We start from the raw sequence: 23,019 nt of genomic DNA on the forward strand, positions 1-23,019 counted from the left end.
GAATTGTTGAATAAAGTCGTTGTTTTTTTTTCTTTTGTGCACAAAAAGTATTCTCGTAGCTTCGTATAATTGCGGATGAACCGCTGATGTCACATGGATTATTTTACAGATCTCCTTGCTACGTTTCTGGACTTGGGAACATTTCAGTTGCGTTGCTGTCTATGCAGGGTCAGACAGCTCTCAGATTCCATCAAAAATATCTTAATTTGTGTTCCGAAAATGAACGAAGGTCTTACGGGTTTGAAACGACATCAGGGTGAGTAATTAATGACAGAATTTTCATTTTTGGGTGAACTAACCCTTTAAGTGTTCATCAGATACGCAATTCAGAATGTTGTCGAAATAGTAGGTTATCTGAGTACTTTTTGCTTACTATTTTATGAATACTGTGAATTCTGACAATATTCTTTTAATGTTTGTATGCATATTTGGATACACCCTATGTTGTAGCATGGGCAGATAATAGGCAAAACTGTCTAGCTACAACCCACCCTGAAGTGTAACACCCATGAATTATGCAAAAAAAAAGAAAAAAGAAAAAAAAAAGGAAGCAGACAAATAGCTCGAACTGCAGGACCGTTTTACCTTCATTAGTGAAGCATTTACAACCAACTAGAAAGGCACATGCTCAGGTCCAATTTAATGAAATTTCAGCCTCAAAATAACCAAAATTTCAGCTAATTTCTGATGACAGATTGCCAAAAGATGCACAATTATGAGCACATTAATTTGAATTCCACTTTAGAAAGCAATTGAATTTACTTGGTTCCAACTAATATCCAAATTGCACTCCAGCATGTCCCATATACTGTAATTTAAACTGAATTTTCTCAGGTTCATGTCAATACTTCAGAAATGTTTTACAATCAAGAGTGCTAATCTATGCTTGGGCTGAGTTTGTGTTTATCCAATATCATTTTTTATTTAAATAATTGTAGTTCTCATTAAACATTTTATTCACAGTTTTCAAATGTTGCTTTAATTTACAATGTTTTTCTTTGTAAATGCTGCTCTCGCAACTCCCTTCTTTTTTAGCAGAGCAATAAATATAAAAAATTAATAAATATAAAAAAATTAAATAAAAGTTTGCAGTGTAAATGCAGCCAAAAGAGACCTGCAGCTTCCGGTGAAGTTACTAATAATCAATCTTCTTTTTTAATTAAATTTTAATAACATAAGCCCTCTGCAGTTTCACATTGAAAGCATTCTTTATTTTTTTATATGTAATAATAAAATGTTTGCTATCACTATTTGTATTTTAAAGCTATTTATTTTACTAAATACTACTGCTGTTAATGATGGAATCACATTCATTCATGCTGAATTGCCAAACACTATTTCTAAACATCTTGATAAAATCTGTACATCAACTGCAGTTAAGAGAGAAATAAATACTGCTACAACAAGAAGTATTGCAAATATATTTGTAAATATATGTACTGCATGTCAAAAGTTATCAATACAATAACACAAATGGAAATTATGTAATATTTTACTGATAATTTATAAAAAATCATATATAAAATAAAATTCATATATATTTAAACATTATTAACATTTATATTTGTCTACAAAATTTATTTGGAGAATTTTAGCATTTTTTACAATAAATTCATGCAAGTATGTCCAAACTTCTAATTTAACTTGTAACATGTGAAGTTACATATCTACAAATATGACAGTAAGGTCAAATTCAGGGCTACAGATTACAGTATTCGTACTGTAAATGTATATTCATAAACCTATTTTGTTCTCTATATATTTTATGCATACCATCCCATACCATGCAGTACTGTACATGTTCTGTATTGTATTGCATTATAGTATTGTAATATATTGTATATTGCATTGTGTTATAGTATTAACTGTGTATAATTTAATATCCACACTGTATTGTATGTGGTTTGGAATGTGCATTGAGTGTGTTTTTTTTTTGTTTGGAACAACTCACCGATTCCTAGTAAGTGCAAATTTGTATATCCGTACACACACACACACACACATACACACTCCCCTGAGACTCAGGCAGTGGCGTTGAAGAGGACAGGTTGTCAGCCTGCTGTCAGTGTGTATAGATCAGTAGAGAAGACAGACACCTAAAGCAAATCACACCACCAAACCTGACCCAGGATCAGCCAATAACACACTATCTGGGTTAATCACAGCAGCCTGCAGGACGCAAGGGGACCCGCCGTGACCCGCTCGGCTCGATCAAATCAATTCCTTTCCCAGAGACTTCAACAAATCTACTTTGAAGTTTTGAAGAGGAGGGCGACTAGTGATCCGTCAGAGCGGCACGGTGCGGTTCAACGAGCGCTGTTTGTTTTAGAGGGGTGCAGAACCCCAAACTATCATCGGTGGATCGGTTACATATCAACAAGAGCCTTGTGTGTGTGTGTGTGCTGACTTTAATACACGTCTCTTCATGTAGAACATGTTTGAGATCTTCCATGATTATTGTTGAATTTTGAGATTTGATGAACAGAAAATCCTTTTTAAAATGTTATCTTTCCAATAAAATCAACAGGAAATAACAAATCTATTTACATTCTTAATATATTATGGGGATTCTTCACCCAAAAATGAAAATGTCTCATTATTTCCTTCAATGTAGTTTCAAACCATTGCATTTTCTTCAAAATGGATGTAAAGCATCATAAAATTGTGGATTTTAGTCAAAATCCTCAGAAGCTTTATGTTAGCTATGAATGACCAACTTTGGTTATGAACTCAAGAATCAGACCAGTCCATTTTGCAAATGAATCAATCAGACCAATTTTGTTAACTGGATTAACTGATTCGTTAAAATTTTTTATCTTGTATAACTTTAATTTTCAGCTAATTTGTCACCAAGCCCTCTTCATTGACAAACCCTCCCCAACTACGTCACTTAAAGTCCACTTTTTGCAATTCAATAAATTTTACTCTGAAATATCTCATTAAAATGGGTTGCGAATGGTGTTTCATGCTGACTTTAAGCCAGAAGTAAAGATCACAGGAACATTCTGGCAGTGCTGGTGGAAGGCAGGATTCGTACATTAGCGAGATGATCAGATTAATGCTCCTCTACGTCGTCTTTTAGCTGGAGTTTAGGAGACAAAAGCTCCTGTGGTGCGAGTGACAGCCACTGTGTTTCATCCTCATGAGTGGCCATTAAGACTTAATGTAGTTCAGCAAACACACACTCTTGAGCCTGCCCTAAGGGTTTTAAGAGCAGGAGTGGTTCAGAGTTGTCCTCCCTCTGCTATTCAGAAGACTGAACTTAAACAGACAAAAGAGACAATTACCAACCCAGGACAGAGGGAGAGAGAAAGGCAAAGAAAGGGAGAGAAGGAGACATAAACTCACAGAGGAATAAGCCAAAAATAACATAGCACACTCACAGACCCACACACATTCAATACTTTGACAAAGTGACTGAGTGTGGGCAAAAATTGGGTTTGGCAATCCCAAAGCTTTTATGAAATTCAGTGCCATTCATAAAAGCTCTGGTGTTTTCGGAGGACGTATTCTACCACAAAAATGTTACTACTCACACACACATCAACAAAAGAACTTGTTGAGGGCATAAATATGTATGGACACATCTAAATATGACAAACTACAGTCTAGAAATTCTAATTATTTCTCAGCTAAGTACATTCAGATGTAAAATTCAACACTGCCTTCTGTCTGCAGCCATTCAACACACTATTTTACATTTATCTAGAGTCGTTATGAGCAAACTGCAATACAACCTAACTGTACACAGCTGCAGATTTCACATCATTTTTTTGTCATTGTCCCATCATAAAAAACATATCAACATATACACACACACACACACATCTGGAATTTCATGTGTATGTGTGTGTGTATTATCAATGTTCTAAATATGCAGTTTTCATCATGCAATTTTGTAAATATTCAAGTATAACCTTCCTTTGTGTGTTCCCAGTGTTGAACAGCACATAATCTCATTAAATAAAATAAGTAATTTGTTAATATTAAATATAAAATCGCCTTGCGTTGTATTGTCTTAAAGGGCACCTATTAAGCCCCTTTTACAAGATGTAATATAAGTCTCAAGTGTCCCCAGATTGTGTCTGTGAAGTTTCAGCTCAAAATACCCCACAGATCATTTATTATACCATTTTGAAAATATCCATTTGGAGTGGAAGCAAAAACGCGTCATTTTCATGCATGCATCTTTAAATGCTCCCTGCCACCTTTTCCAGAAGAGGGTTGTGCCTTTATAGCTCTTACCTCGGATACTCTGCCAAAACAAAACATCTGTCTGGTTTTGATTATCATGTCTATTGTGCCGAAAACTTATTAGCATGCGTTTTGAAGCCATTTCAGTTTAAACTTCTGATATAGGGTTTTCTAAGGGCACACATCTGAAGCACGCGCACAGAAAGTGACTGTCACACGGCATGTGAGCACTAAACTAAGTTCTCTTTCGTGTCTTATTGTGCTTAAACTGTCAAATACACAGATAATTTACATAAACACAGTAGGTTATATCTGTGAACATAAACAGCTGGGAAAGAAATCGCATGTTTATATTAGATTAGTGTATTAAGTGACAGCAGCGTAATATACAGTAGCTACTGCTGTCTATGCTGTTAATATGACCCAAACAATAAATAAAAACAGAAAATCACTCACTGCTCTTGGCTGAATAATTTCTGTAGCTTTAATAAGAAGACATTTCTTACTTAAATGCTGCTTTGAAATGCTCTAATGTGAAGATAAACATGGCGGATTGTGTGCGGCTCAGGATGGGATCTATGATAATATGTCAGTGTCTGTCAACAGTTGTGGGCGGGGCCTATAAAATGTGACGTCACTTTGTACAGATTCTGCAAACGGCTTGTTCTGAGACACTGCTTATGATTTATGGGGATTAAAAAAAAAAAGGAGTAGGTGGATTTTTTTTTTATCATTATAAGGTGGTTGTGTACACACACTGCCAACACACATTTATGTTCAAACACCATGTAAAAGTGAATTTTGCATAATAGGTCCCCTTTAAAAAAAAAAAGACAAAATACAAAAACATATGATGCCCTCAAAGTTTCCTTTTCCTTATATCTAAAGTTTTTCTTTCCATCATTAATACATTTTAAAATATCTGCAAACCTGATTTTCAGACAGACAATTTTAGGGCACACTTACTGAATGTAACATGAAGGTCAAAAGACATGAAAAATGGCTGTTCATTTTAAACAGTCTCAAATACATCTAAAGCTGCTTGAAATCACTGAAAGGAACTAGAAAAATCATAACCTTTGATTAAAAGTGATGAAAAACGTTAAAGAAATGCCAACCAATTTCAATTACACCACAAAACATTCCTTTTTTCTCTTATACAAACATATACATTTTAACCTAAAATCCTAATGCAGAAAATGCGTTCATTACTCAAATTACTCAATTACGTCAATTACTCAAATTCCATCAGAGCCTATAGACGACACAAGTCAGCAGGAGGCTATGTTACTCATAAAGACTTATATCGGCAATCTACAGGGGCACAGAGGTTTACAAAGACAAACAGAAACCTATAGGAGAGGTTTTAAGCATTCAGTGGTAGCAAAAGAGCACAAATGAGTCCCAAAGCCTAAGAGTCCCTGTAAAGGAAACTCCAAGGTTTGTGGACACATAACATGTTAAAGTGACAGCACAGTCTTTACCATTCTAGCAGAACTACATACAAGTTCCTATAGATCCTCTCGAAACATCATTGTTTATGGAGGAGACCTACAAAAACTCAATAGCACATGCAAATAAGTACCTATAAGTCCCTACAGAACCCTATGGTTTATAAAGACCTGCCAAAACCTATAGTAGAATCAGTTGCACCCAATGATAGCATGTAACACACAGCATATATCGTTCAAGCAGGAGCACATCTATATCCCAGTGGGATTCTATAAGAACCTAAGACTCTCTATTGGACTCTGTGGAAACTCCATGAGCGAGAGCAGGGGACCACAGTGTGACTTACGGGAGAGAGAGTGTCCTCCCTTGGGCAGGTAGTCGAACAGAAGCGGGTGCTCCTCTCCAAGCATCTCTGCCCCCAGAGACAACAAGCTGTTCTTGCTCATGAGGGCGGCTCGCAGGTTAGCCACCGAACCCGCTCTCTCCTGGGCCACGGCCTCATCCCGGTCCCCGGACAGAAACCCATCGTCCCCCGCCGCGGCCTCCTCCTGCTTTACCAGGAGGTCCATGCGCTCGCTGCGGCTGTCGGAAATGTTGGGTTCTGTCACTTCTTCACCTAAAGGGAAAGAGAGGAATGTTAATGAATTCTCAAAGACACAAATACACGCACACCCACATTAGAAGATGGGAATTTGTCCACTAACTCGCGAGAACAGGTTCAGGCCCAGACCAGAGCCTCTGCATGTGGGTTTTATGTCTAAAAATGTGTACATTCTTCTTTTATGGCTAAAACGTTAAGCTTGAGGGCTGTGTAAAAATAACAATAGTTTCCAATTAATTGGGTCCTTTATTTGAACAATCCTGTATTTCTTTGTAAAATCGCAAGATTGATCTTGTGACTTGACTAAATGAATCTTAAGACCAGGTTATTTTAATGGATAGTTCAAAGAGATGAATTACCATTTTTGAATCAATCTGAAACACTGCCCTGTATAATTTACAATATTAGCAGAAAAAAATATATACTGCATGTTCTTTATACAAGCAAAACTGGACATTAAAGTCAGCATGAAATGGAAATTAATTTATTTTCTAAATGCATGTTATTTATCTTTTTCTGGACGATTCATCCATGCATTTCTTTTGCATGTTTTGTGGCTACAAATGTGTAAATTATTTTGTAACTAAAACATTAAGCATGATATAGGCTTGTATAAAAATATCAATATTTTCCAAATAATTGGGACCTTTATTCGAACAATCCTGTAATTCTTTGTAAAATCACAAGACAAGCAAAGCAAGCAAAAATGGACATTAAATTCAGCATGACATATACATTCATTTATTTTCTAAATGCATGTTATTTATCTTTTTGTGAACGAATTATCAATTTTTTTCTCAAAACATCATAACTCAATCTTCTGTTGAAAGACTCAGACTTCTTTCTGGTGTTATATGCCAGACTTCTCCAATCATTTCATCCACATAAAACCAGCATCTTTCTTACAATTGGCTGCAGCCTCACATTCAAGAACCCATGCATAGAACTTAGTTCAGCCCACTTTTTTTTTTCATTTCGATAATCTGATTCACTCAGATTTGTATCACTACATGGAAGAAACTACTTGTCCCTCTCCTAATACATTGTGACTTTAAACTTGAAATATCCCCAAATGAATCAGAATCATATTGAATCAAAATAGGAATCAAATCACATTGAGTTTGCAAAACGGAACTAAACTGAATCCCGGTCTCCATAAATAACACAACTGATAAATAAACCATCAAACAAAGAAAAATATTTGATCCTTGCTGTTCAAACTTTTTAAACGTAGGGGGAAAAAAAGCAAAGTGAATCTTTACCTTCTTATTCATTACTTCTGTCAAATCAGGCAACATAGAGGAGGCTGCCAAAACACACACACACAAGTACACACTTCTTCTGTCAAAGACAAGGACGACTGCTTGGATGTAAGAAGTCCAAACTATAAGAACAACAGTAAAAAAGTGGCAAGACACAAAACAACATTTTTTTACCAGGAGAGAGCCAGAGACGCTTGTTTAGACTAAACTGACAGCCTAAAGGAGAAGAGCTTTTCAAAACAGCTGTCAGTGAAGCTCAGATCGCTGGAAGCCTCAAAGCAGCATGAACGACAGCCCAGCCGGCAAACCGCTTCAGTCATGGCACCACAAGACCCGCCCACAACCTGCCATACTTTACACCACTTAATTACACCTTACATTAAGACAGCATGCTTGCAGAAAATACACATTTACACTCTCTCATGCACACACACACATACACAGCTAGGCCCTGAAGCGTGTATTGTGTTTACACAGTATTCTCTGGGGTCTGGATGAACAGACAGAGAAGTGGAGACAGTGTGAGGGGGTGAAACATAATGAGTGTTATAAGCCTCTCCCTCAACACACACACACACGCTGTAACTTCATCTGAGGGCCTCCCAATGACAAGCATGGCAACTTCATCAACTTTGAGTTTTAGAGGAGGATTCGGCTCATTTCCAGAGAGAGACTGTCTGTCTGTGTGTGTGTGTGTGTGTGTGTGTGTGTGTGTGTGTGTGAGAGAGAGACACGCTCATGAAGCACCGACCCCATAAAGATCTTATCTTCTCTTCTGGTGGCCACAGCCTGGAGTTCACAAGAAGGTCACGCATGAAGAACCAAGTCTCCATCATTCAAACCTACTCTGGTTACTGTAACATTTGCATTAACAAGCAAAGCTGGTTTTAATACTTTATTGTTGGAAAATAAGTGCTGTTTAAGCAGACACTGTATTTTCCAATATTTACCTTAGCGGTCTTGTCAAGCTAGACCTTTGTTAGCATGAAGGTTAATGATAAATTAAATGTGTTTAACAGAGTGTTCAAATAGTGTTCAAGATAAAAAGAAAGAATAAAAGGGAAAAATGAAAAAAAAAATATTTGAAATAAAACTGTGCTGAGTTCTTAGAAATGTACTGTATTTGTGTTGTTATACTAATTTCAACAATGGTTTTGATTCAACTGAAAAAAAAAACTCATGTGTAACCATCAAGTAAACAGAAATAACATTTTCCTCACATCTTGAATATATGCGAGTAGGAAAATAATATATTTTTTAACTAATGAATGTATAAATATATAAAGTTTGTGATGGCGTTTGAACAATTATGATCGTGTTATAAAAAGGTCAAAAAGGTCTTGTGGGTCGCCAGGAAACCTCTCTGTATCTTTTTTTTTTCTTCAAATTTTAATAAGCAGTGAAGCAGTTTCTTAATATATTTTAAGAAATAATAATAAATAGCAAATTACTTAAGGTTTTCTTTTCAAGAACCTGATTTCTTTAATGAGGTTTCACTATTATAATATCAATTAAATCACCCTGACATTTTCAACTATAAATAATTTTTACATTAAAAATTTAAATGAAATGCATGTTAATTACAAAATAGGTATATTTAAGTTACTATATGTGTAAATATTTTTAAATGAGCATCATGTCTTTGACCCAAAAAGTCATATGGCCCGATCCACTTTAGAGTTCATTCTGGCCAAGAACCGCCCATTTAGACAGGAACTGGTCTAGTCTGACAAACATGTAAGGCAACCAACCACAATTTGCTTTGTTTTAAATGCTATTTAGAGGCAAGTTTATCTAACATATCATTGTTACCATTCCAAGTTCACAGAAAAAAAAGAAAAACAGATTGGAAGGGAAAAGAGTCTTGAAATAATTGCACAACAGTCCACGACTGACTTTATGGAATATATATTTAATTTGCCACTATATAAAAAAAAAACTGAATATTTACCTGGCAAACTTTGTTACTTGCAAACATGACTTTGTCTCCCAGTGGACTGGTGCACTCTGACTTACAGAAGTTACATAGCAGCCAGCCAATCAGATTAGACCTGGCAATGTGGCAGTCATTTCAGAATACCACTATGCTGCAAGTCCATGGAGAGTGTGTGTGAGAGAGAGACACGCTCATGAAGCACCGACCCCATAAAGATCTTATCTTCTCTTCTGGTGGCCACAGCCTGGAGTTCACAAGAAGGTCACGCATGAAGAACCAAGTCTCCATCATTCAAACCTACTCTGGTTACTGTAACATTTGCATTAACAAGCAAAGCTGGTTTTAATACTTTATTGTTGGAAAATAAGTGCTGTTTAAGCAGACACTGTATTTTCCAATATTTACCTTAGCGGTCTTGTCAAGCTAGACCTTTGTTAGCATGAAGGTTAATGATAAATTAAATGTGTTTAACAGAGTGTTCAAATAGTGTTCAAGATAAAAAGAAAGAATAAAAGGGAAAAATGAAAAAAAAAATATTTGAAATAAAACTGTGCTGAGTTCTTAGAAATGTACTGTATTTGTGTTGTTATACTAATTTCAACAATGGTTTTGATTCAACTGAAAAAAAAAACTCATGTGTAACCATCAAGTAAACAGAAATAACATTTTCCTCACATCTTGAATATATGCGAGTAGGAAAATAATATATTTTTTAACTAATGAATGTATAAATATATAAAGTTTGTGATGGCGTTTGAACAATTATGATCGTGTTATAAAAAGGTCAAAAAGGTCTTGTGGGTCGCCAGGAAACCTCTCTGTATCTTTTTTTTTTCTTCAAATTTTAATAAGCAGTGAAGCAGTTTCTTAATATATTTTAAGAAATAATAATAAATAGCAAATTACTTAAGGTTTTCTTTTCAAGAACCTGATTTCTTTAATGAGGTTTCACTATTATAATATCAATTAAATCACCCTGACATTTTCAACTATAAATAATTTTTACATTAAAAATTTAAATGAAATGCATGTTAATTACAAAATAGGTATATTTAAGTTACTATATGTGTAAATATTTTTAAATGAGCATCATGTCTTTGACCCAAAAAGTCATATGGCCCGATCCACTTTAGAGTTCATTCTGGCCAAGAACCGCCCATTTAGACAGGAACTGGTCTAGTCTGACAAACATGTAAGGCAACCAACCACAATTTGCTTTGTTTTAAATGCTATTTAGAGGCAAGTTTATCTAACATATCATTGTTACCATTCCAAGTTCACAGAAAAAAAAGAAAAACAGATTGGAAGGGAAAAGAGTCTTGAAATAATTGCACAACAGTCCACGACTGACTTTATGGAATATATATTTAATTTGCCACTATATAAAAAAAAAACTGAATATTTACCTGGCAAACTTTGTTACTTGCAAACATGACTTTGTCTCCCAGTGGACTGGTGCACTCTGACTTACAGAAGTTACATAGCAGCCAGCCAATCAGATTAGACCTGGCAATGTGGCAGTCATTTCAGAATACCACTATGCTGCAAGTCCATGGAGAGAGAACATGTCTTATTCTCACTGTTTGGTTTAATTGTGAAACAGAATAAGAGGGAGGATGTGGAAGATGTAGAAATGAGAGAGGAAGTAGAAATGGGGAGGTGAGAGAGAAAAAGAGAGAGAGGGAGATGTCCACCACTAAAAACTATTTCAAAATTAATTCATCATTTCTAAATTAGAATTTGTGTAATGCATAATTTATGTAAATGTTTTTCATTCATGGATTTTGTGTAGCTGTAACTCCTTCTTTAAGAAATGTTGAATGTGTGTTCATGAATATCTGTCTGCGTGTGTAGCACAATTGCCACAGGGGAACATTCCACAAAAACCAGCGGATTAAATGCAATTCAGAGAGGTGTGTGTGTAAGTCTGTGAGAGGAGAAGTGTGGTAATGGCTGCACCCATCATACAACTGATCCTCACAGACTCAGAGCTTTAGAAACAGAAGTTTAGCCGAAGATAGTGTGTGTGTGTGTGTGTGTGTGTGTGTGTGTGTGTGCAAGAGTTTGAGTGTGTGTGTGTGTGTGTGTGTGCGAGAGCTTGAGTGTGTGTGTGTGTGTGTGTGTGTGTGTGTGTGCGAGAGTGTGAGTGTGTGTGTGTGTGTGCGAGAGTGTGAGTGTGTGTGTGTGTGTGCGAGAGTGTGAGTGTGTGTGTGTGTGTGCGAGAGTGTGAGTGTGTGTGTGTGTGTGTGCAAGAGTTTGAGTGTGTGTGTGTGTGTGTGTGTGCAAGAGCTTGAGTGTGTGTGTGTGTGTGTGTGTGTGTGTGTGTGCAAGAGTTTGAGTGCGTGTGTGTGTGTGTGTGCAAGAGTTTGAGTGTGTAAATGTGACTATACTTAAAAAAAAAACACACACACAATAAATCAGATGCATATTGTTGGAACTGTGGCTTAGCGTTTAACATGCATGGTCTGGACACACCAAGCCTTGGTGCACAGGTGGGAAATGTGGGTTTGAATACTGAAACTGCAAAATTAAGGATAGTTCCCAAACAGTTTTCTCAAACAATGCCCATCTTTAACTTGCAGTCGGGTTTAAAAAATAACACTGAACGCTAAACGCATAAAAAATTGTTTTAGCAAGTTATAAAATTAAGTTTGGCTGGTAACTTTATTAGGAATTGCAAGATATGCATAGTTTAAATTGCAATAATAGTCTAGATGTAGATGAGAAAGAAATATTGTTGACAAGTGAGCAGAAAAGTGAAAAAAAGGACAAGCAGGAGAAAGAAATGAGCAGAGTGGACAGGTCACACATGCACACACACACACACACACACTGATGTGCACAGACACACACAGGCAGAGTTAATTAAGTTGGGGGAGTGGGGAGACTGGAAGTGGGAATTCATTAGATAAGTTCACCCTTCATCTGTGGGCCGAGGCCACAGGAGTCAATCAATAAAATGGATCCGCTGCTCCCAAATGCCCCAAGACCTGACGCCCACAATGAAGAGAGGAGCAAATCGCCCCTTTGACCCCGATTTCTCCCCCTACACACCTGCCCCGACCTCTCGCCCAACACAAACACATTACAGCCAACATAATACTGATGCATGCCGTTATTTTAAACACCGCATATTCCACTCCGTTGCGCTCTATAATATCTCACCATTCATTACGTCCACTCAACACGAGATACAGGAGGGATCGTTCCCAGAGCCGTTATGAGCCCACTGTGATACACATCTAAATGTACAAACACACACTCTACACTAATGCGTGAGGAAACCGAAACAGCCTACAGACAACGCAGGGGTCTGTGTACGAGTTTTCAAGATGATACCATCTCATATACAGGCATCAACAGGCAATTCGGGCACAGAAGGCTTACAAACACATATAGAAACCTATCGGCGAGTCTTGCTGTTCCAGCAAGAGCACATACAGCATGAGCAGTGCCAGCTCTGATTCATCTTGTACCATTAGCCAAAGCTTCATAAACATGCGTAAAAGAAATAAACATTAAAAGTACCAGCTTAGCATGTGTAAAATATGTAAAGTCCACAAACAAGTACAAAGAGGTATTTAAAATAAATAAATAAAAATACAAGGCATCTCCAAAGCAGTGGGTTTCGAAAGGCCAGGGGAACTCCAGGGTGGCACAGAGGATCAGTGAAACCCCCTAAATTTCAATTTGAAATGAATTTAAAATATATATCTTCAACTTTAAACATTTGACACACTTAAAAAATAATGTAATATGGGTTTCAAATGGTAATACTACAGTATTAGATACACTATAACATTCAGTTTGGGTTTGGTAAGATTTTTAAATGTTTAAAAAAAAAAAAATCTCATGCTCACCAAGGCTGCATTTATTTAATTAAAAATCCATCCAAAAATCCAAAAATACAACAATATTTTGAAATATTCCTACAATTTAAAATAGCTGTTTTCTATTTTAATATTTTTAAATATAATTTATTTCTGTGATATCAAAGCTGAATTTTCAGCAGCCATTATTCCAGTCTTAAGTATTTTACTTGTTTCCCTATTGTTTTAATATTTTAGACAGAAAATGCCTTTATCTACAGCAGTCAAGGACAATTGCACATGCAAGCGCTGAACTTCATTTAAGTGTAGCTGGTAAAAGATAGGGGGCTTTTGCACCTTTGATTTAAATTGTTGTAGATAAATATTCCACTTCATCCACAACTCTTTTTCTTCTCAGTATTCTGAAGTTGCCAGTTTTACTGCATGAGAAACTGCTTCAAGCGATTCAGTGCATGAGATCCAAATGATTCACACTGAAATCCCAACCGATTTTTACTAACCCGTTTGGCCAATTCATGGAAAAGAACCACCCCAAAAGAGGTACTCATTTAATCAGCCATCACTTATTCTGATTCTAAACAGAAAACAGAGAAACTTGTAGGTTTACGGACACTCACTGTATAAAGGCTGGCATACACTACACAACTTTTAAAAAACTGAACAGATTTTAAAACACTATAAGAATCATACACTTTCCGACTTTGTAAATGGTTAGAGAGAAAAACTAGACATCATACAACTGAACGACAGTTTCAAGTTGTTCCAAACACAACAATCTCACTTAAAAACACTAGAAAACTATGACAAATGAAAACAATGTCTTCTAAATCCGGCTCAAAATATTAAACGTTTGATATCCTCCGACTGGATGGACTGAAAGTCTGAAGGTAAAAAATCTGTGCCCATGATACACTACATGATTTTCTGTGAAATCTGTCAACTCCGGCTTTCAGCAGCTAGCATTGACTCTTTTAGACTGCAAATTGGGGCAAAGATCTTTGCAAAGAGCCTTAAGAGAGCATTCAGGTATTCATTGATGGCACTAGATATTCACCATATACTACACAGCATCCCATACTATCAATGAATGGTGATATTTTAAATACTATTTCATTCAATGCACATCATGCGAGAAGCATTTCCTAATGTCTTGCCATTATTACGTCCCACTCGAGACGGTGCGTCGGGATACAGGAGCCATTGTTACACCTTTGTTCCTGATAGCAGCTTAAGTGAATGAGGTACGCTTGTGGAATCTTTGTTCACGTGTGTAATCCGAAAGCTTTAATGGCCACTGATTGAAGTGTTGTGTCACACCGCGTGAGATTACAGTGGGAATAATGGCGTGTATTGTCCCCCGTTCACCTCATAAGAGAACGGCTGAATCAGTTTGATTCTTTCTTGCAAAGGGGATCTCAGTTTAATGTGGTTGCCATGGCAGCCAGGCACTCTTGGCTTCAACATTTATGCTAAATAAAACACCCTTTTAAGAGTAGACACAAATAGGCGGACCCACGGTGTTGGCTTTGTGTCTGTGCGTGATGGTGTGTGCGTCTGCGCGTGGGCGTCCGCTGGTCGAATGTATCTGTTTATCGTGTGCTAGAACGTAAACTCTCGGCATGAGAAAATATGCATTCAGGAACACGAACAAGCACACGCGTAGTGGCTCATGTAAGACCTTGTGATGCGGCATTGAATGTGGGCTTCGTCTCTGAAAGAGCTTTTTGTGAGCGTGGAGAGTGTGTGATCTGTGCGTGTTAATGGTTATTGGAGGGGATGGGGTTGGGCGAATGTCTATTAAAGCACAATAAACGAGAGAAAAACACAGAAAGACAGAGAGAAAAGGGTCAGCTGATGGGGTTTGACCCCGTGACCCTCTGTTCCAGCTGCTGTGGCGATTACGACCCTCCCCGGCTGAAACTCAACACTGTCTTTTGTTTCAGCCGGTTTCGAGGTGTCCCTGGACGCTCTCCATCTCGCACAGGGATCAGGTTTACGCACACACAGCGTGGAGTTTGTTTCTGTTCGGTGATAAGACACACAGAGAGCTGTTTAAGCTGTCATGTTTAACTCTTATCTACTACATCGTCACATCAGACACACTCATTAGCCACGATAAACAGCCCCTCAGGACAGCCAACGCACATGTATGTAAACATACACATGCCACATAAGTCTGGCGGGCTTATGGGTAGGGAGGGGAAGGTCAGGCCTGCTTCCTCAGCGTGGTTCGAGTTTGAAAGGGTAAAAAGTAATTTCCAAGGAATGGAGGGAGGGAGGCACTAAAAAAGCCGAAGAATTCAGAGGCAATTTAAAAGCAGTGTGGGAGAGGGGGATGAGAGGGAAAAAAATGAAGAAAGAGGAGGCATGATGGAAAGTAAAAGAGAGGTTGTTATTTTTCTCTCTCTCTCTTTCTCTCGCTGTTGTTTTTTAGGGACTAGTCGGGCCACAACCTCCAAGGAGAGAGAGAGAGAGATAGACAGATAGAGGAAGAATAAATCAAACAAACCCTAAAGGCTCGAAAGGAGGGAGACAGACGAGAGGAGAGGAGAAGTGCGAGTAATGATGGAGGGGGGAGTTGAGTGGGCGACGGAGAGGACGAGAGGGTGAGCGCGAGCAGGGGTGGAGGTGGAGAGGGGGAGTGGAGGATTGCAGGGCTCAAGGTAATCTGGGGAGTTAATGCAGCTTAGCAAAACAGAGAGAGACAGAGAAAGAGAGAGAGACAGGGAGCACAAAGTGGCAGACAGTGCGAGCGGCAGAAAGAGAGAGGGCGTAAGAGACAGAGAAAGACAGACAGAGAGAGAAAGGGAGGGCCGGAGAGAGTGGGAGAGAGGAGATCTTGGGGAAAATGGAATGCTGGGTGGAGAGGGGAAGCAAACACGCAGGGCTTTGTGCTTAAAGCACGACTCTGGGGAGGGTGCGACCGACGCTAAATCCAGAGCACAGGCCAGAAATCAGGGTTTAAAGAGCAGGGAATAGAACCGGCCCTTTTTAGACGTCCACTCAGAGAGCCAAACATACGTCCACAAAATAAAAAATGAACCTAATGGTGAACTGAAAAGAATTGATCAGCCTAAATAGTTCTAAATTGTTATGTGACCTATCAGCCTCAGTTGTGTCACTCCTCATGGGATATTAAAGTGTCCATTGGATGTGCTCTTAAGAATCTCTGCATAAGCAGTAGGTCATCTTGATACTTTTTGCCTGCTATTTATGAATACTGTGAATTTGGATACACTTCTCATTTCTTCTCATCAGTGTTTCTGAATGAATTGGTTGAGTGAATGACACAATGTCTCACTTCATACCACATGAGTGCTGTTGGCCTGAATATCAGCACATTCTGCGGCCTTGTGCCAATGGCTGAATCACAGCCATACTGATGTTTTAATACTACAGTTAAATAAGAAGATAATATTTAGTAACTTATTTGTGGAGACAATATTGAGAGTTACTTGCCTATTTTTACTCAATGAAAAAGTACCAAAGTCACCACAGAAATAACCATTGCATCTTTAAGCAACACGGTAGTGGTGTTTTTGATCAATTCAGTTCAAAGAATGACTAAATGATTCACTCATTAAGACAGACACTTATTTTGTTCCTGAATGAATCTGTGTTTTTGAATGAATGGGTTCAATAAATGACTCAATGAATCAATCAAAGACAGCTGTGTCCAAAATCGCATACTCTCTGAGTTTGTACTTATTTTGAATAAGTAATTACTTCACAATCATTGAAAATGATGTTATGTGTAGTATAAATGTGTGTGGTATGAATGTAATCTGGACATAATACATTCTTAATGTTGCATTGTCATGTGACCTACCACCATCAGTTGTGGCACTTCACTGCCATTCACGTAGATAGTAATGTGATCATCAGAGCACTTCAGAGTCTCATCAGAATTACTAGGTCACCCAGCTACTTTTTGCCTACTGTTTTATGAATACTGTGAAATTGGACATGCTACTCATTGCACATACTGTATTTTGCTTATAGTAGAGAAGAAGGCATATTCTTATGTAGAGTGTTTTTAAGCGAATTTGTTGAGTGAATGACTCAATGAGCACGTTTACATGCACACCAGTAAGCTGATAACTCACAAATATCAGCTTATTAAAATAACCAGTTTTCCCCGTTTACATGCACATCAGTAACCTGACAACGCAAGTAAGTTGCGTTTACATGACTTCATTAATAAATCAGGCTATTTCCCTGTAGTGACTCACTTGTAAAGACTTGTAATTACTCAGTGACAGTGTTTTTGCACAAATGGGTTTAATGAATTATTCATTGATTCACTCATAAAGATGACCTCCTTCTGGTGTAATAATGTAACCTGCAGAAACAGTCACTGAAAAATTCACTAATTAACACATTGACATGCAAACACAGACAAGCGGAGCCATACAAACACTAAAAAGCCCCAGTGTTGTTGGACTGTTATATTAGCACTCCTGGAATGCTGCTCAACCAATCAGATTCAAGGACCGGAACTAGCTGTTGTATAATGGAATATTATAGCTTTTATTTTCACCCTTGCATACAACGTAGGTCATTCACAGCATCATATATGAGATGAGTCTCCTTCTCTCTAAAACTGCATAAAACATGAAGATGCATCATGATTTTTCTCCCTAATATATTCGTGGCTTAATGGGAGGAATATTGCACAAACAGTATGTGTCATCACAGTGGAGTTCTGGATAAACCTCTGATGAAAGATTTTTTACTGAGGAAAAAAATTATTAGAAGGCTTCTTTGATAGGCCTACGTCGCTTAGTCTCTTACATCAGTGAAAAGTCAGACTATCTTTCTTACAGTTCAATTTAAGCCACGTATTATGTTTCAAATCCTTAGAAAGTTACCAGCCAAGTGGAGTTACTGCAATTTATTTACACGCCAAAGGCAATTTTACTCACATTTGGCGCTTAGCGACTGTTCATTTTGGAGCCTGAACATACACATTACAAACATTTTTCATACAGAAAGTTTCCACACAGTTGATAGATGCTGGAGTGTGTTGTACCTTTGAGGAATGTCTGCTGACAGACACTTTGAATGAGGTCAAATTACTGTAAATTTCACAGTAATGGAGACACAGCCTGGCGGTGCATTTCTGTCCAGGCAATTCCCAAGTTTGATTGTGGCTTTAGTCGTTTCCCAATCCCATTTTTTCCCAGTAGTTTCCCGTTATCTCATCTGTCCTTGACAAAAAAAAGTGGCAAAGAGCCCATAAATAAAAAATAGGTGATCATAAAAGTAATGAAGTTGATTAAACCCGTTTACACTTGGCATTAACATCTGTTTCAGGCAAAACGTGTTAGGTGTTAACGGATTCTGGTCCTGCCCTCATTTTCCACATTCAATATCCTAACTCGGAAATTTGTCATATTAAACAAGTAAAATGGACTGCGCAAAAGACATCTTTTGACTTTAATAATATGTGTAAACTGGGCCTACATGTGTATGTGTCCCGTCCCACGTTTACTGTATTTCTGACTCATCATGAACTGTATCAAGCTTGGCTGTATGGCCGTATCCTTGCTAACTTCTGTCTTGGGCGATGAAGAACACAGGAGCCAGAAGAATAAGCTCAGAGAGAGACTGAGAATTCAAACTTAAAGTGGTCAGCACAGACGTAAAGGTCTGCCATAAGAGTGTAGACAGACTCCAGGTATGAGGCCAAATGGAGAGCCTGAGGAGAAATGAGCAGGAGGGAGACGCCAGGTTTTCAGGCGGATAAGACGATCAGACAGAGTACTTAATGTCAGATTATCGGACACACAATACAATTCCAAACAAAAAAACCCCATCAAACCTCGTCGTCAGCAGTGTTGACTGGGTCAAAAGCCACTCAATGTTTTAATAAGACCATTAGAAATGATTTTATTGAATGATCATTCACATTCATGCACAAATTCCCGGTTCCTCAGGTAATTCTGCAGCTGTCAAAATACGCCATACAACTTCAACTCCATGTGACCGACATGCAGTCTGCAGCTCCACATGGTCAATGGAGCTCCATGGCAACAGGATCTCATGTAGAGGGTTCTACATTTCAACTCGACACAGTGGAAGTCCAACAATTTATAATGAGAGCTGATGGGTTTGCTTGTGATCTCGGAATCTTATTACAACTCCGCGCAAGGTTCTGCAGGTAATCCCGCCGCTATCAAAACACGTCATACAACCTTGCGCAAAAAGAGATAGATACTGGAGCTCCATGGCAACAACATCTCATGTAGATGTTCTACATATCAAGACAGTTCTTAAGTAAGCGGAAGAGTTCAATGAGAGACGCCGGATTGTATAGCCTCGTTCAGACTGTCAGCCCAAATCCGATTTGTGTGCAAATCCGATTGAAATCAGATCATATTTAGATAGTCTGAACGGCAACGAACTACATGAAATCCGATTTTTGCAAATCCGTTTCGAGCTACATTCGTATGCGGTTTCAAATCCTATTCAAATCGCATTCCTGGAAATCCGTTTTAGTCTGACCGCTCAGATCAGATTTAGCCTAGCTTTTTCACGTTTTCACACCACGTAAAACATAAAAACGCCAGACGTTTTTGTAGAAAACATAATGAACGTCTTTGCAGAAACAAGCTGGTGTTGTCAAGCGGAAAAAGACAATATACTGCCAGTATACGCACCTCGTTGAGTTTTGAAACCAGCGGAGACGGCAGCACAGAATAAAGACGCTCACTCCAACTTCCTGTTTCTGCCGTTGTTTCATAAGACAAAATCCATAATAATAATAATCCAGTGTGACGGCAACATGTTGTCATGTCGTAAGACAACATCTATATTGTTAACTGTATTGCTGTTATTGTTGTTTTTAGCATTGGCATAACAACGCAACGGCATTGCCATAGAAACCATCGCACATTCCGTAAAACCAAAGGGCGCTTATGGACACACAAATCGGATATGAACAGTTGCGATACACTGTGTGGACAGTCAGTTATTCAAATCAGATTCCATCCAGATATGCACAAAATTGGATTTGGGCTGACAGTCTGAACGAGGCTTATGTGATCTGTTGGAATCTTAATATAACTATGTACAAGGTTACTGTGACTGACGCACTGATCTAAAATGGAACAATAAGGAGGTTTTCAGGAGGGGGAAGAGTGGGAAAGAGAAAAGAGAGGGGAAGAAAGTGAAAAAGAATCGGAAGCGTCTTATTCCCTCTCGCCAGAGGAGAGTTGGGTCGTTTAAATTAATTGCATGCGATCAAATCAGCAGAATCAAGGCAGATTTAGGAGGTGTATGATGGATAGAGAGTTAGAGACTTGGGGTCTTATTTAAGCTAGCTGACGTGTCACTTCCTCTTCCACTTGTGGTGGGGGCCACAGAGCTGGCCCCGTTGACATGTGAGTAATACGCCACACAGTTATACACACTCTCTCTGTGAAGCCTCATCAGATCAGTGAGACTGGGGCATGAGCTGAGAGAACTGAGCTAGAAAGGAGGGATGAGTGAAAATGTATGACAATAGTTCTGCTCCAATCTATTGAGCTGCTGTGCTGTCTACTATCTACATAGTCTATCTATAATTGTAATATAAAATTTTAATAAAATGCTTGTTTTGTAGGGCTGCACAATTTGACCAAATATTTTGTGATTATATATCAATATGAATATGCTACTACTACTACTACTAATAATTGTATTATTTATTTAATTACCAAAATAAAAATATTTTAAACAAAAAAGAGGAATATTACTATTATAATATTTACTGTAAAATAAAAAAGTATTTTACAGTACAACTGTAAAATTACAATAGTAATATTTATGGCTTATTTTTATGGCTGCATGTTATAAGCGAGCCAAACTCAGAGCATGGGTTTGTGAGGAACAGCATTTAGTGTTACTCAAGCCACTGTGAGACATATTAATGTACAAATCACAGCCTTTTGAGATTTGATAATTTAATTTTGGTTTTATTCTGATTAATTGTGCAGCTCTAGCATCTTCTTCTGAAACAACTAATATGGTACTTCAAAAGCGATTCATAGACTCATGTGAAGGAAATGAGAGACACAACACCATATTTAAGCCTCTGGGGTCTGAGGGGGTTTTTGGGCCCTGGAGAAATTTTGACATGCCCTGACATTTGTATTTTTTCCAGTTTCTTAACATATTCATAAACATATTAAATGGCTAAAGTCTGATTGCACTGTATTCAGCACAATAAGACAGAACATAAGACAAACAGCACACACAAATATTGGGTAAAATAGCATATTTTGTATTAGACTATTTCTCAGTATTGAATGTAAAATGTGTATATTTATAGTGATATCAACTTTCAACTTTGTCTGCCATCTTGGATTTTTAAAAACATTTTCCCCCTTCTCCCAACTTCATGTTGGTGATTAACTCCAGGACCAGCCTTTGCTTTGGGTGTGCGCCTCTGATGCCTTAAAAAGGCCAAATACATAAGCTTAGTAGATTTTGATAATGAATATAGGAGGGGGAAAAAAGAGAACAGTATAAAGACAATATAAAGGGAATATAAAGGGAGGAGCAAAGGAGATGGAAAGACACAAAGGGAGCGCAGGGGACCAGAGGTTAGAAAGAAGATGAGGGAGAGCAGCGGTTAAGATGAGGAAAATAGCAAATGAAGGAAAGAGACATAATTGACCTCATAGTTGCAATTCCTCAGAAGAGAATGAATGGAGGCTGGAAGTGGTGGAAAAATAGAGGGATAGAGAGGATGGATGTGGAGAGAGAGGGGGAAAGAAATGGACTGTTTGGGAGGATAGTAACGGCCGCTTCCTCATGCGGTCTCAGGAATGCAGGATGGGTGGATCTGAGTGTGTTCTACTGTGTGTGTGTGTACCCAATAGACCAGACAGGAATCCCTAACCCCCACAGACTCTGGAGCCAGTTATCAGAGAGAGAGGGGCCGGGGTGTCCCAACTTTTATCTCTCTTTCTCTCCTACTTTCCTCCTCCCTTTTTTTCCCACTTCTTTCTTTTCACATCCTCCTCCTTCTGCCCTTTTCTCTATAATTGTGCCAGCAGAAAAAAAGAAAACAAGGAGGGTGTGGGGTAAAAGAATGAGAGTGAGCTAGAGGCGAGCGGAGGACAAACCTTGAAGTGAGACCTTGAATTATTTTACAAAGCCAAACACAGAATAGAGAAAGACATCAGACTTATCTTTATCCTGTTTCTATAGTGCACTGCCCTCTGGAATACTCAATTCTGATTGGTCAACCATGACATTCTACATATTGTTGTAGAATGACACTAAGTTTTATAATGAAACTGTATAACTGACTGTTGACCCAGGCAACCGATTTCCTTTATAGCTGTGCTAGTTTAATCACTCTGTTGTCTATTCTGTCTTGCACAATCAAATGATTAATTTTTATGTGTACAAATTATAATAATTTAAACTCAGATCAATAATTCATGTCTATTCACTGGAAGTGCTTGATGCAAGAGTTTCTATTTTGTTTGCACTTTATCTTCTTCATTTGTCTGAAATTGAATTTTTTGTTTTCATATTTGCAAATGTTGTGTGAGTTGATTGCTGTGAATTAAAAAAGTATAACTGTTAAATCAAGGCCAGTTTCTCATGGTATGAAGAATGAAATCAAATTAAAGCTGCAATACAAATTATATATATATATATATATATATATATATATATATATATATATATATATATATATATATATTTTTTTTTTTTTTTTTTATAAAAACTCTCTCTGTGTCTTTT

At 37.9% G+C, this 23,019-nt stretch overlaps 1 protein-coding gene across 3 annotated transcripts in view; it reads right to left on the bottom strand.

The window, feature by feature from the left end:
- The window catches only part of LOC107705739 (zinc finger and BTB domain-containing protein 46-like), a 91,097-nt gene that overhangs the window by 8,760 nt on the left and 59,318 nt on the right, over positions 1-23,019 (bottom strand). For all 3 annotated transcript variants that reach the window (XM_016509188.1, XM_016509187.1, XM_016509189.1), the window contains one exon: positions 5,993-6,262. In XM_016509188.1, coding sequence (XP_016364674.1) covers positions 5,993-6,262 — 270 coding nt within the window. The remainder of the gene's footprint in view (positions 1-5,992; positions 6,263-23,019) is intronic.

The sequence above is a fragment of the Sinocyclocheilus rhinocerous genome, unplaced genomic scaffold (genome assembly GCF_001515625.1).
Source record: "Sinocyclocheilus rhinocerous isolate Xijiao unplaced genomic scaffold, SAMN03320098_v1.1 scaffold263, whole genome shotgun sequence".
Lineage (NCBI taxonomy): Eukaryota > Metazoa > Chordata > Actinopteri > Cypriniformes > Cyprinidae > Sinocyclocheilus > Sinocyclocheilus rhinocerous.